We start from the raw sequence: 14,160 nt of genomic DNA on the forward strand, positions 1-14,160 counted from the left end.
TCAGTCAATCGTCTCTGGGTTGCATGTGATTTTGAAATGCCAGCCTTACCTCTTTCAGGCCCGGATTAAGGGATTTGCCATAGCAATTTGTTAAAATAAAGAGGGATGAAGCCTAGGTGGCACACTAATAAATTGCTTAAAGCTGATTTTTATGGAGTGGAATGAGATGGGAAATTATAAGTAAGATTTGGGTCATAGCTTTTTGCTGCATGCTGTTTTTAAGAGGATTTTTGGGGGTCCTATCTAAGTACAGGTGAAGAGCAATTTAGAGATAGGCTGGCTCCACCATTGCTGCACACCTTGTTAAGCTAAACTGATACAGAGCACTTCTAGGGGACCTCTAGCAGTTGTGTTGGTCTTGCTTGGCCTTGCAGAAGCAGCTGGAGAAGATGCAGAGCAGCAGTATCAGGCTTGGCCTGGTTTATGCTGAAAGACACAGGAGCGATGGGATGTGTTCAGTGCAATGTAGGACCTGGCTCCAGTGCCTTGTCATGGACATGGCGCTGTGCTTCCGTGCGTGGTGAGACAAGAGCCACACAAGCACATAGGAGCACGTGAAAAAGAAGGGATGACTCTGGGAGGGGATGTGTGAGCTCTACTGCCCAGGCAGTTTGAGGCCTGAAGGGCTGCATCACTTTGTGATGTGTCCCCTTACTCTGCAGGGGACTGAATTCACTTCTCGTGGGAGATTCTGGTTTTACTGAGTTGTTCCAAATCTCTGGAACTCAATTCAGTGTCAGCGCAGCGTTGAAGCTGCCGTTTCACTGAAGGCCACCTCCTTGGAAGAGTAGGAAAAAACAAGTAAAATGCAGTAGTTGCCTGGAGCCTTTGATGCACCGGTGCAGTGATCTCCTAGAGGCAAGCCTTTAGAGATAAAACTTTGGGAATGTGTTAGCTTATGAAACTTCAGTGTTAATGGACTCACTCCTGGCAAAAGCTTATTTTCCCATGCTCAAAGCCTATTGTGCTCTCTGCGGATGGTACCAAAGCAGCCATCGTTGCAGTGCCAAGGACTCCCCTCCCAGTGACTAGGGTGGAAACAGGAATGCTCTGGGGCTCTGCAGAGAAAGAGCTTTGAACATTAAAAAGAGCTGCACAGAAGATGAAATGGATGATACCAGCGAACAGAGTGAACCAGGTGTTGGCTGGCAGAGATGAGCAGGGACATACAAGAGGTAATTAGCACCGCTCCAGCAACGGTAGGCAGTGAGTCATGGGCACGCGAAGGTGGATGTGCTAACTAGGTCAGCCGAGATGCATTGTGCTGCTGGAATATCGCTTCCTTTTCCCTTGGAGGAGTTCACAGTCAGGAGGATGGGGGGGTTGGCGTAAGCATTTTGACAGAACGAGGCACGAGCATCTGTGCTCCCCGGATGGGTTATGCCGTGTACATCTGTAACGGTTGTCCCAGCAGTGCCTGGCATGCGCAGGGCTGGCTGAGCCGGGCAGGCAGGATAAGCGAAGTCATCCCCGGAGCCGAGGCTGTGGCTAAGAGCACATCCTGGTGGCTGCTCGGTTTACTGGAATCTAATACCCCGTTTGCTTCTCTCCGTGTTTCATGAGCAGGATGACAAATACTGGGCAAGGCGCAGAAAGAACAACATGGCCGCGAAGCGATCGCGGGACGCGCGCCGCCTGAAGGAGAACCAGATCGCCATCCGCGCCTCCTTCCTGGAGAAGGAGAACTCGGCTCTGCGCCAGGAGGTGGCCGACCTACGGAAAGAGCTGGGCAAGTGCAAGAACGTCCTTGCAAAGTACGAAGCTCGACACGGGCCCCTGTAAATTGGAAAGGGGGCAATGGGGGAGGGGGGTTCTTTCTTCTTTCTTCTTTCGTTGCGGGTTGGCATTTGACTAGATGGACGATGTGTTTCCTGTTTGATAGCACCACACCCAAACCAACCTTTCTGTCTTCAGCACTTTACCAGAAGCAGAAACAAAACTGACTTAAACGTTACTTCTTCTTTCGTTCGCGTGTGCGTGTACCTGCGTACGTGTGTTCACACGTCTGTACCCGTGCGTGTGTGTGTGCATGTGTGTGCGTGCGAGCGCATCTCAGCACTTCCCATTTGTATGAAGCCCTCTTCAAAGGGTGCCACATTTTTACCTGGACTGTTGAGAACCGCCATAGTAAGCTTTTTATTACATACGGTTTTTTTTCAGTGCTGCTTCAGAGTAGGGGTTTTATGTTATTGTAACCAGCTCCATCCCGAGGGACTCGGAAAGATCCCAGTATAAATTATAGAAAAAAAAAAAGGAAAAAAAAAAAGAAAAAAAAAGAAAAAAAAGAAAAAAGTAAAAAAAAAGTAGATCTCAGTTTTTTGGAGAGTAACGAGCTCGTGTTTGAGTCTGTCTAATCAGAAACGTTAACACGCTGATAAAGTGCACACATAATTTAGTACTACACTGCAGAAATATTAATTTATAGATTGCTTTCGTTGTATTTTAAGTTTTGGTGGTAATTGTCTTCAGATTTAAAGTGCTGTTAGACTGAGTTAGCTGTACTCATTATAGAGCCCATAATGGCTTCTCTGTAGCTGTTAAGGTTCCTTTTCTTTCCACAGACCCCAGGTAGGTAGGAGTCCTGTGATGGACCACAGAGTGTGTATTTGCACTGTCTGTACCTGAAGCAATAATCCTGTTGTACGCTAGCGCGCATGCTGCCCGGGTGTTCCCAGTGGACCTAGGATGGTTTCCCTCCCCAACAGGAGTTTTTAATGTCTTTAACAAAAAGCTAAAGGTAAAAGCCACCTTCACGTGAGCATGCTGATTGTGTCCCTGCTCGAGGGAGCGCATGTGTGAGAAGCAGGATACTGAGTTGAAATGAGAACAAAATCGATGGTGTCAACCCAGAGCCGATGTCGAAATCAGAGGGGCTTTTCTGTTTTCTGTTAGTTTTTGCATCTCTTCGAGTTCCATTTTGTGACTGAAAATTAAGTAAATACCCCGATTAATTTGTTTTTTTTCCCCCCCATGTTTTGTAATATATTTTCTGTGGATTATATCTTGCTGGTTTAAAGATCACTTTCATTCGGTTAGGAGAAGTCACTGGTTTGCAAAGCCCATTTTTCCTAGTGATTGTTGTTCTGAGTGTGACATGAACTGATGGTTCTGAACTTTATTGTTTTAAACTCTATTTGCTTCTGAACATGTTTGTTCTAATATAAAGTGGACTTCTGAAAAATGAATGTAAGAGACACTGGTGTATTTCAGAAGGGGATGGTGTTGTCATATACTGTGGTTAATCCAATCAATCTAAGTGTTTACTATAGACCAAAAGGATAGAGATTATAAAGTGTATAAAGTTTATACAGAATAATTATAGTATGTTCGTTTTGTACAGTATTTTTCAAGTACAAATACTGACAATGTATTTTGAAAGACAGACATATATATAGCAAAAAGAAAGAAAAAGCTATTCCATGTTTAAAACTATATAGCAAAGATAGATATATATTCTCCATATTGTACAGAAAGGAAATGCTATGGGGTTTGTTGGTTGGTTTTCTTTTCTTAACTAATTCTTTAATATTTTAAGCCTACCGCTGGCACACCGGCATGTTCTGTGCTTTGCATTAAATTTTGATGGCAGTAATACGGCTTTCAGGATGTTCCATATTACTGGAAAAGAGAGACTTCTTTATTATTTCCCATCCAAAACACAGAAAGGAACGTTTTAATAGGGACAAAGCACAACCTGGATTTTAGTCAGCTGTTGATGGGACAGGACAATGTTTTGTAAAGGCAGAAAAGTAATGTATAAGTCAAGAAATCTCAGTCATTTCTAATCTGCTGCTGCTGCTAGAATCTGTTTCCAGCCGGAATGTTTCTTACAGCTAGCTGTGTTTGGGGTATACGGTTGTACGTGCTGCATCTGGTTATTAACAGGTGAGGAAAACACGGTGCTACGTCTTGCTCACAGTTCTCGCAGTGTTTTGACCTTATTTTCAAATAAAGAGGTTGTTCATTCCATTAAATCATTATTCATGCTTCAGGAGGTTGATACAAAGGACTCCCCATTTTGTTCAGCATTAAAAATACCCTCGCAGGAATGGCATCTTTCCAGTATTTTTCCTCAAACGTACCCGAGCTGTCAGCAGCCCCTAACGTGCGGGACTTGCCTGGGGACCGTTTACTCAGCAAACTGAGTTTCCGTGTGCTGCAGCAGAGTTTAAAGCGCAGTAAGTTGTTCTCTAAAGGTCAGTATAAGCCACTGGATGCAGGGGTAGAGAAACGAGACTGGCGGTGTTGGGCACAGCCTCTATGAGATAAACTTCATTTCGCTTCTTAGAAGCAGCGTGACCGTGGCAGGGCTCAGCGGCTGCTGCTGTGGGGACACTTTCAGCAGCAGCACAGCAAGTGGCAACAGCTTAGAGTCACCCTCACAGTGACTGTTGTTGGGGTGATGCTAGAACAGCCGATGGTGTGAGTGAGATCAGCTGTACCGAGCCCGAGCCATGGGTGCGCTGTGGTGTGAGCACAGAACTTCCTTTAACATGTAAAAGGCAGCTTGGAAAAGCAATTACAGCCGATTCTCTTGTTTCCTTTGGGCAGGGAAGGGCTGGGAGATGACGGTAGTTGTTGTAGGCCAGAGAGCACAGATTTATTAAGTCACAGAGCACAGAGGTTTCCAGCAGCTACCTCGTCCAGCGGTCCCAGAGCTGCTGCCATGCCCCCTGCCCCATCCCGCTGTGCGGGTGGATGGGAGGGCGAGCGTGTGGCTGGGGGCTGGAAACGGGCCGAGGGGGAGCAGGACGGGTTATCCTGGTGTCTCCAAAATGCTCACCATTAAAGCAAGAGAGGAAAAGGCAAGGCAAAGGATGGGGCTGAAACTCGGGATAGGTTCTGTAACCAGGGCAATGTAAATCCAGGGCAGTTCAGCTCATTTCCGGTTCCTGAGGACAGCTCAGCTGGGCTCGTCACACCTCTGGTGGCTTTGTTGCTCACGAAGGAGCTTGTAGGTATATGAAATTGTAATTTTATAAAAATAGAAATATATATTTGCAGAATAATGACTAGCTTGTCTGAATAATTCACTGACTTGCATTAAACCGTAAATAAGCATTGGTCAAATGCTGCTTTCTGTTTAGTTGGGTCTTTTGCTGAAACTTAGAAGGGATTCGTTCCCTTTTACAAAGGAACGCCCTCTAAAATCAGACGGCGTTTGGGATGTGTTTGTGAGCACCGCGGGGCTCTCTGTGGGAAAGCCGGTGGCAGACGAGGCTGGGGGGGATTGTTCCTTTTCAAGTGGTGCTCGAGGCACTGACCCTCGCACCATGGGAATAACGTTCGGACTTGAATCCATAAAAGCAAGAAATTCCCAATGACAGGCCGGTGCCAGAGGCTCCGCGCTTGGCTGTGCTCTGTGACTGCACATGAGGTGAGTTCAGCAGGGCCAAGGGACCCCGGCATTTGACTCTCTTGCCTCTGTGGGTTTGTAATGCCCCCGTTGATGCTTTAGAGCTGTTTGTGCATGTGACACACTAGAGATGTGCAGTTCAGTTTGATTTTGTCGACTTCTTTCTATATGTGAAGAGAAAAACAAAATGTATTAGAACTCACAAGTGATCAACCATCGTATTTCTGGCAACACCACAAGGCAGCGTCTGTTCCAATCCAGGTTTAGCAGCGAGCTCAGCGGAGCTGTGTGACGTGAGGTGGATGCAGCCTGCGCTGCTCAGCCCAAATCCTCTCTATTTTTATTTTATTTTTTGTCTGTTAATGTTTAATAAACTTTGAACTTTTTCTTCTCTCACCGCGTGCTTTGGTCTCTCCGTGCGTGCTCTGCTCTGTCAGCGCTTCCCCCGGGGCTTTGGGAGGCTGTGCTTGAACCTTTCTCCCCCAGAAAGATGGTCTGGGAGTGCCTGTGGCCTCCAGTCCCAGCTGTGTCCCATCGGGGGATGGACCGCAGGGAATGGGGTGCAGTGTTCCCCCCAGCCCAGCCCTGCTGTTGCCAGCAGCCTCGATGGAGGCTCGTCATCCAGTACCACCGCAACCGTGCACTAGGATTAGAGAACAGATTGCTAATTGTGGTGTATTCAGTGCTAGTTACCATTTTAATATTGTACATATATCACACTATATAACTATTAAACTGATACAGTGTAGGCTATATTACATCATTTACATAGATAGACACTATACACTTTATATATCATGGGAGGTGATCGCACAGCCAGCAATACATTCATTAAAATGCTGCTTAATGAGTATTTTTTATTCTAGTATTCAAAATAATGCATTAATTTTCATCTCCATTATGTTTAATATTTTGCATAGCCCACATAGGTAATATGTACTACAATCTTTTAGATACAGAGTTTATATATAATACAGATAGTGAGAGAAAAACTGTAGCTGCCACTATTTATGCATTTTAAGTCATTAAGTAGGTGTATGGGTGATTCTATAGATGACACATCTGTAGATACAGAGGGCATTGATATAAAGCCTGGGTTTAGTATATATGTATTTATTATCTGTTATGTTCAGTGTGTATGTGTTAACACACACATGGATACGTGCACACATATATGAATATATACACAGGCGTGTGTAGACACATACAAAAACCACGCACATCTATACACACATGTACCTGTGCACGTGTGTGCTCTTCTCTCTTCTCGCTGTCCGTCCAGCCACATAGATACAGACCGTGATAGACACATACACATATATAGATAGATACATGAGATAGACACATATATGTGTATATATATACACATATAAGCATATATACACATATATAGATATATATATGTGATAGACTCATATATATGTGTGTATATATAAACATATATGCATATATACACATATATAGATATACACATGATAGACACATATATAAACATATATACATATATATATATACACAAGTGATAGACACATATCTCTATTTTTATATATATATATATATATATATATAAAGGGCCAAGTTTTAATATCTAGTATCTTTATGCACAAAAAACATTTAAATAACACAGTCCCTCTCTTGCTCAGCCCCCCCCGTGTGCGTGCACCTGCTCATTAGCTGCATCTATATAATATATAAAAATGATGCATTTTAACACACTTAAGCACCAACATTAAAAAAAGAATAAAATGTGACTATTGAAAAGCATTTAAAAATTCTATTTTCATAAACCATATTTAGCAGCATTTATTGTTAAAATTTAGCTTTATCAATGCATATAGTAGATTTTATTATTACAAAGACTGGGTGTAATGAGACTCAAGTGTATTTGTTCCTATACACAGACACACAAGTGCACACTGAGCTCTCTATGTAGCTGTAGAGAGCATTGGTTTAAATTGGGTAATTGCACTTTCTTAGCATGTATTTAGCAGCATGTACTTTATTACTATGACTATTTTTTATACATACACTATATTTGCTATAATACACACCACACCCTGTACCATCAGGATTTACTAATTGAATATGACTTTAAAATATATATTTTTAAAGCTTTTATTGTTTTTAGGATAAATGCTGGGTATTATGCACACGATTTGCCATAATACACATATATGCCTGCACACTGTGTATCTAAATGTCTATATACTGCTGCATATACAACTATTATATATATAAAAATATGTATAAATATGCATAAAATATGTATTAATAAATAATACAAAAATATGGTCATACAGCATACTTAACAGCCTTTAATAATCTAGGTTTATATTCGTGTATCTATATAAGTACATATTTTTCTGCTATGAAGGTCTGTGTTTAATATCCATTACGTACTATGCACAAAGTATATTTGTTATACCATACAGATGCACATGCAAGCGCTCACACCACACACACGTGCACCCATACACGTGCATAGACACTATGTCTACCCATACAGCACTTCAGTAATGTAACTTCTATATAGTGTATGTAACAGAATTAATTTTAATAAGCTTTTAATTATTTGAATAAAGATGACAAAGCATCATCACTGACATACAGAAGGCTCAGTTTGAATATGCAGTGTATATATTATGACCCAAATATCTTTTAATAACAGTCATGCTCAGTTGCTCCTCCCCTATGCACACGTGTGTGTGTTTGTGAGAAAAAGCTGTATTAAGTGATACATTAACACACACTCGCAGACACACATATAAATACTGTGCATCTGATGAAGGTAAATTCCCTGTATTTTATGCCCCATAACTGGCTGCCATTTTTAAAAGCTAGGCTTAGCTTTTTGTATACATTTAAAAAGATTTAAACTGGATTTTACTGGTGTGAAGATTTGAGTTTCAATAAATGTAAAGTGAAACACAAAGGGCATTTGTTCTAACAAACACTCATACGCTTGCCTCTGTGTACATACATTTACCTGTAAAGGCACGTAGCTAATGGTAACTATAAATTCAATAATTAGACTTCCACATAGCACATTGAACAGCAGTTCCTTGGTTCCAATGGCTTCATAGCTTTTTATAGATACACATACATCGATTTTATTGATATAAGGCACTAATTTTGCTATATATGTTCTATATTATGCACAAAATATATTTGTTGTAATACACAACACCTTGACTTTGCGTCTGTGTGTGTGCATCTGTACACGTGTCTGTAGCATGTGCTCTCTCTCCCTGTATGCATATATATAAATTTAATCATGATCCTTAATATATTTATAGCAATTTCCTGATTAATATAGTTTTATGATAGATATAGATAGATAGATGATGGATGGATAGATAGATATTATTGCTATTAAGATTTGGTTTTAGTATATATGTGATACATCAGGCACAAAATAGATTTGTTGTAATACGCACATGCGTGTGCACTCTCACTTTCATACGTGTGTCCATATATCTATAGCTGTATCACTGTATGTTCATGTACTTCTTGTATATACAACATATAAGTTGTATATACATACACCTGTATATACAGATATATACAGGTGTGTGTGTGTATATATATACACAGAGGTATAAATATATATGCACACACAGGTATATATATATATACACACACACAGGTATATGTATATATACATACACCTGTATATACAACATCTATATTGTATATACAGGTAGAAATACAATTATCTTTTCATCTATATTATTATATCTATATATAAAACATATAATTTAACTATCTAGGTCTGTATGGATCCATAATTAGAAAACGTATTGCTATAAAAGGTCTGTGCTTCATATACATTAGCTATTATGCACAAAGTGTATCTAACACACACAGAGAGTGTCTCTGTGCATGTGCATGTGTATATTCATAGCGGTACCTTTAATAATCATATTTCAGAAAGCCAATTTAGCAGCATATTTTAAACAGATTTACCTGATATTTCTATATACGAAGTGGATTTTAGTGGTATAAAATGGGCTTTAATACACAGGTACAAATTCCTGGGGCTGTGCCCTTGGCCCAGCCCCGAGCCCAGGGTAAGTCACTGCAACCACACCGCAGTCGTGCCCTGTGCCACATGGGCTTATATAGGGTGTCTGTTCACCAGCTTTTTATTAGTATATTCATAGAATCATAGAATAGTTAGGGTTGGAAAGGACCTCAAGATCATCTAGTTCCAACCCCCCTGCCATGGGCAGGGACACCTCTCACTAAACCATCCAGCACAAGGCTTCATCCAGTCTGGCCTTGAACGCTGCCAGGGATGGAGCACTCACAACCTCCCTGGGCAACCCATTCCAGTGCCTCAGCACCCTAACAGGAAAGAATTTCCTCCTTATATCCAATCTAAACTTCCCCTGTTTAAGTTTTAACCCATTACCATATATTCTTATATAATGTTATAACAGAATATAAAACATGGTTTTGGAGATGTTTGTGTTTTTATATGCACTAACACATACAATGAAATACCTATACATACAATGAGACAGGCATTGTAATGGCTTACTATAAAAATTCAGAGCTATTGTTAACACAGCATCGTTAGCAGTATTTTAATACAATACATAAATACATAAACTATTTCAGGTCTATAACAGGGATTATGGTGATAGATGAAACTTCTCAATGTGTGTAGGTAGCTGTAAACCTGTGTATATTGATACATATTTAGAGATATTTATACCTAGTTGTATATACCCACATGTATGTCCATATATGCACGTGTTCACACTTGTTTTGAAACAAATCTGCAGCTCCCCTGAGCCCCCCCATAACCCAGAACTGGCTCAATCAGAGCCATTTTTAATTGTGTTTTTAATCAGCCTGTGCCTGGTGCCCTCTGGAGCTGCCCATAGGGAAACACAGCCCCAGACCCCCAGTCTGAGCCCCTTTAGGTCTCTGTTAAACTCTCCCCTCTCCTCAAAGCAATTGTTCAGGAGTGAAATAACCATGCCGCTGTACCCACAGCACGTCAGGCGGCAGCCGTGCCCTCAGTAAGTCTGACCAGTGCAAAAAGAAGCCTTAAAGGGGTTCTTAGAGACAACGAATAGGACTTGTCGCCATGCCTAACACCGGTGCGTTTCTGCTACACCTTTTTACGTGTAATCATCCCTTAACTGTAACCGTGCGCGATGGAAACGGGAGAAACCCGTGGGTGTGAATGCGGGGCTGTTTCGTTTCAGCATTTACCAGCTCCCTGCGGCAGCACCGACACAAGGGGTCACACAAGAGCCGTGCGCTGGGCTCTGCTCAAAACCATCCGCTTTTCCTCCCGATCTCTGGTCAATTCTCCTCCTCCTCCTCCCCTGTGCTTTGTTCCCTCCATGCCGCCACAGCAGGTAAGAGACCCCGCGAAGCTGAGCCCATGGTGAGGGGCCACAGACCAAAATGTCACCAGGGATTAGGGCACAAACGCAGCCTCACCCCGTCAGCAGCCCCAGTTTTAACTGGAACGTACGGAACCAGCCCCAGCGCTGGGCAGCAATAACAGCCAAGTTTCACCTGGGATTGATGAAACCAGCCAGAGGTGGTTTCTAATAAAGGCTTTGACCCAGCGACCTCGTTCCTCTCACCTGTGTTTCAGTCTCTGCTCAACCTCTCCATCTCTGCAGCCTTCAGTCGGAAGACACCTTCACCTGCTCAGCCGCGATGCTTTGTCTCAGCCCTGGAAACTGCACCCACAGTGCGGATGAGCTGGTCCCCATTACCGAAGCCTCACTCCCATTTCCTTTCCTGCCCAGTCCTTCAGGGACTCCCCTCCTTCCAGGACGATGCTGTGCCCAGGAGGGGCTGATTTCTCCTCCATAAAGTTTTCCCTCTTGGCTCTCCGCTGGTTTCAGGGGGATTGCGTGCCCCAGGTTCCCTGTCCCCCTCTCCTGGACCCAGGAATACAGCTCCTGCTCCCAACTCTCCCCCCTTGTGCACTGTCACTAAATTTCCCAGGTCCCTGTGTCACCTTGTCAGCAGGAAAACAGTGCCTGAAGCCGCTCTGGGACATCGGCTGGTTCTGTTAAATGAGGTGGCTGCAAAGAAAGGTTGAAGGCATCGAGTCTGAATCCAGGGGAGAAAAAAGCAAGGCAAGAAGTGAGTCTCCAGCTACATAGAAGCTGCCTGTAACGGCTTTTCTCTGTGCCCACTGCTGACAGGACAAGGAGTAACGGACTTGAATTACAGTGAAGAAAATACTGCTTGGACAGCAGAAAACCATCTCAGAGGGCAGAGGGTGGAACACTGAAATAAACTGCCTGGGAGGATTGTGAAATCCCCATTGTTAGAGGCTTTACAGAACGCATTGGACAAGCACGTCAGGAATGACAGGCAGAGCTGGGCCTGCCTGCAGGCAGAGGATGGGCTAAAAATACCGCAGAGCCCCTCAAGCTTTATTTTCAGTGGTTTAGCAGAAGGTTGGTTAAACCCCCAGCACCATCATTCGCTTCAAGAAAAAAGCCATTTCCATTCAAACATGCTCACATATGAAGAGGTATTTAAAAACCTAAACCCCGTATTCCCTTCCTAAACTAATCCTCAGCTTCCCGTGTGCATGGGTTTTAATTCGAGAAGATGGCAGAGACTCCACAATGTTCACACCTTTATGATGCTCCTGCATCATTGCTGTTTGAATCCAGATGTACCGTGGGTTCCCCGAGTTCAGGAGCGCTGTGGGTTGGGTTCCAGTGTTCTGACCTCCTGAGTAATGACAGCTCTGCATCCAAACATCCTGCGGTCCCTCTGAGCTTCCTGTTGGAGACAAGGCTCGATCAGCAGCTGCCCATGCCACACAACCACAGTCTGTGGCTGGTCACTGCTCACCACACCTCTGTGTCACTCCTGGAAGCAAACAACACACCAGAAAGCAAGGAGAGGGCTGCTGGAGCGGACACCACTGATTCAATAGGTCTCTACTAATGGCTTGCCACCTACATGAAAATTTAAGGGAGACTTTCAAAGGCACCTGCAGGATCTGGACACCCAAATCCACCGCCAGCAGGGCTCATGCTGCTAAGCAACAAAGACACCTGACTCTCCTTCTGAGAGCACGCTAGCCTCGTTAGAGTCAATGATGTAACTTCTGTTACAAAACTGGTGCTGCCTTCTCTGCTAGACCTCTGCAAGAGGATTTTGGTTCCCCAGCTTATCCTTAGCAGCAAGTGCCCTGGTTCCTTGAAGGAAACAAGCATTGCCACCCTTACCGCTTGCGGTCAGGCTCACCAGAGACAGGAGGAGGCTGCCTGGTGTGAAAGCAGACACCCAGCTCGGTAACAGACCAGGGGCCCACTTCAAAATACCACCCAAACAGGCATCTGAAAGCGCCTTTTTACAGAAGCCAGCCTCCACCTAGAGGCTGGACCTGTAAGAAGGAACTGCTCCATTAGTTCAGACTGCGCGTGTATGGATACTCTAAAAGTGCTTCACGTCAAACTGCTTTGTGCTGAATTTTCAAGACAGGCTGCAAAGAAGGTCCAAAACCTGACACTGAGCAGCCTGGGAGCATTCAGCCTAAAGCACAGGGTTACCTCTACACTACTGGTGTGCCATGGTTGGCCAGCACCGCTTCCCCCAGCACCGCTCTAACACCAAAGCATCCAAACGTTTCCAGATAGCCACCAGTGAACACTTCAGGTGTCTCCTGTGCATTCCCTTTCCAGCCTGTAACAGTGAATTTATTCAGACAAATGATGAATGAAACCCTTTCAAACAGCAGAATGACAGCAAGCAGCCTCTGGCTGTTGACAATCAACAGTCCAAGCCACAGGCCACCAACCTGCTCAGCGCTACAGCGAAGGCAAAAGGCTGGAAGCGCCCGCAGTGGAGCCTTGCCATCCCCATCGTTCCTTTGTTACCTATTTTTAGCTGTAATCTTGTGACACCTATTGATGGTGAAAGCAATTAGCAGAGACTAACTAAAAATAGCAAAGCACGGAGAAAAGACTTAGTCAAGCACATGATGTGAACATGACAGCCTTATCCTCCAGAGGAATCACGGGGCTGAATACACCACACACCTAAATAAAGAACTGTGTAGGGGTCCTGAGCATGAGGGGCATTTAAGCAAGAGGTTTAATAGGAAAAAGTCTATGAAAAAGTTTAACTTGCTCATTCCAGCCCTTGACACACACATTGCACCAAGCAGCAGCTCTACAAATGCTACACCACCTGTATGATTTACGCAAGGCACATACTAGCATGGAAGAGTTCAGCTACCGGCTGTGAAAGTCATGTAAAGTCCCATACTGCAATTCATGATCTGCCACAGCAACCCCCCTGAGCCTCAGGAGCACATTCCTGCATCCAGCCAACACTGTACAACTGCTGGTCTATGGAACAACCAGAACCCTGCATGCCTGACCCAGGCTTGGCGCTTCAAATCAGGTAGGAAACCAATTAGAACAAGCCTGTGTAACACGCACATTAAAAGGAAGTGCCTTGTCTCTCTGATCTGGGATTTGGCTTTTTTAAGTTTTGGTAAACCAGCTGGTGCAAAGAGTCCATGAAGGACCCCATTTTCACACCACACCTCAGTGTGGCTTGGACACAGTAACCATGTTTGGACACTCAAGCCTCCTCTGAAAGGACTTCATTACTTCCCTAGAACTGGGAGACAGTAATACAGTTTCTTACCATAATCACAAGCAATTCAGAGGGCTCTGGGGAAAGACAGCACTGGAAAAGCAGCCTGCTTGTATGACTGCTTTTGTTAGCAGACAGAAAAAAGGCAATTATTTCCTTTGTGTGTATTTGTATATTGATGCTGTCAAATAAAAAATGAA

The 14,160-nt window shown here is 43.7% G+C and overlaps 1 protein-coding gene across 2 annotated transcripts in view; it reads left to right on the top strand.

Moving 5' to 3' along the window:
- HLF (HLF transcription factor, PAR bZIP family member) overlaps nucleotides 1-5,752 on the top strand; it is a 35,487-nt gene extending 29,735 nt beyond the window's left edge. The window contains exon 4 of one of the 2 annotated variants that reach the window (XM_065694057.1): nucleotides 1,564-5,752. In XM_065694057.1, the coding sequence (XP_065550129.1) occupies nucleotides 1,564-1,782 (219 nt within the window). In that variant the 3' untranslated portion in view covers nucleotides 1,783-5,752. The remainder of the gene's footprint in view (nucleotides 1-1,563) is intronic. The other variant, XM_065694058.1, reaches the window with a different exon arrangement.
- Nucleotides 5,753-14,160: the final 8,408 nt, after the last annotated feature.

This window comes from Lathamus discolor, chromosome 13 (genome assembly GCF_037157495.1).
Source record: "Lathamus discolor isolate bLatDis1 chromosome 13, bLatDis1.hap1, whole genome shotgun sequence".
Taxonomy (NCBI): Eukaryota; Metazoa; Chordata; class Aves; order Psittaciformes; family Psittacidae; genus Lathamus; species Lathamus discolor.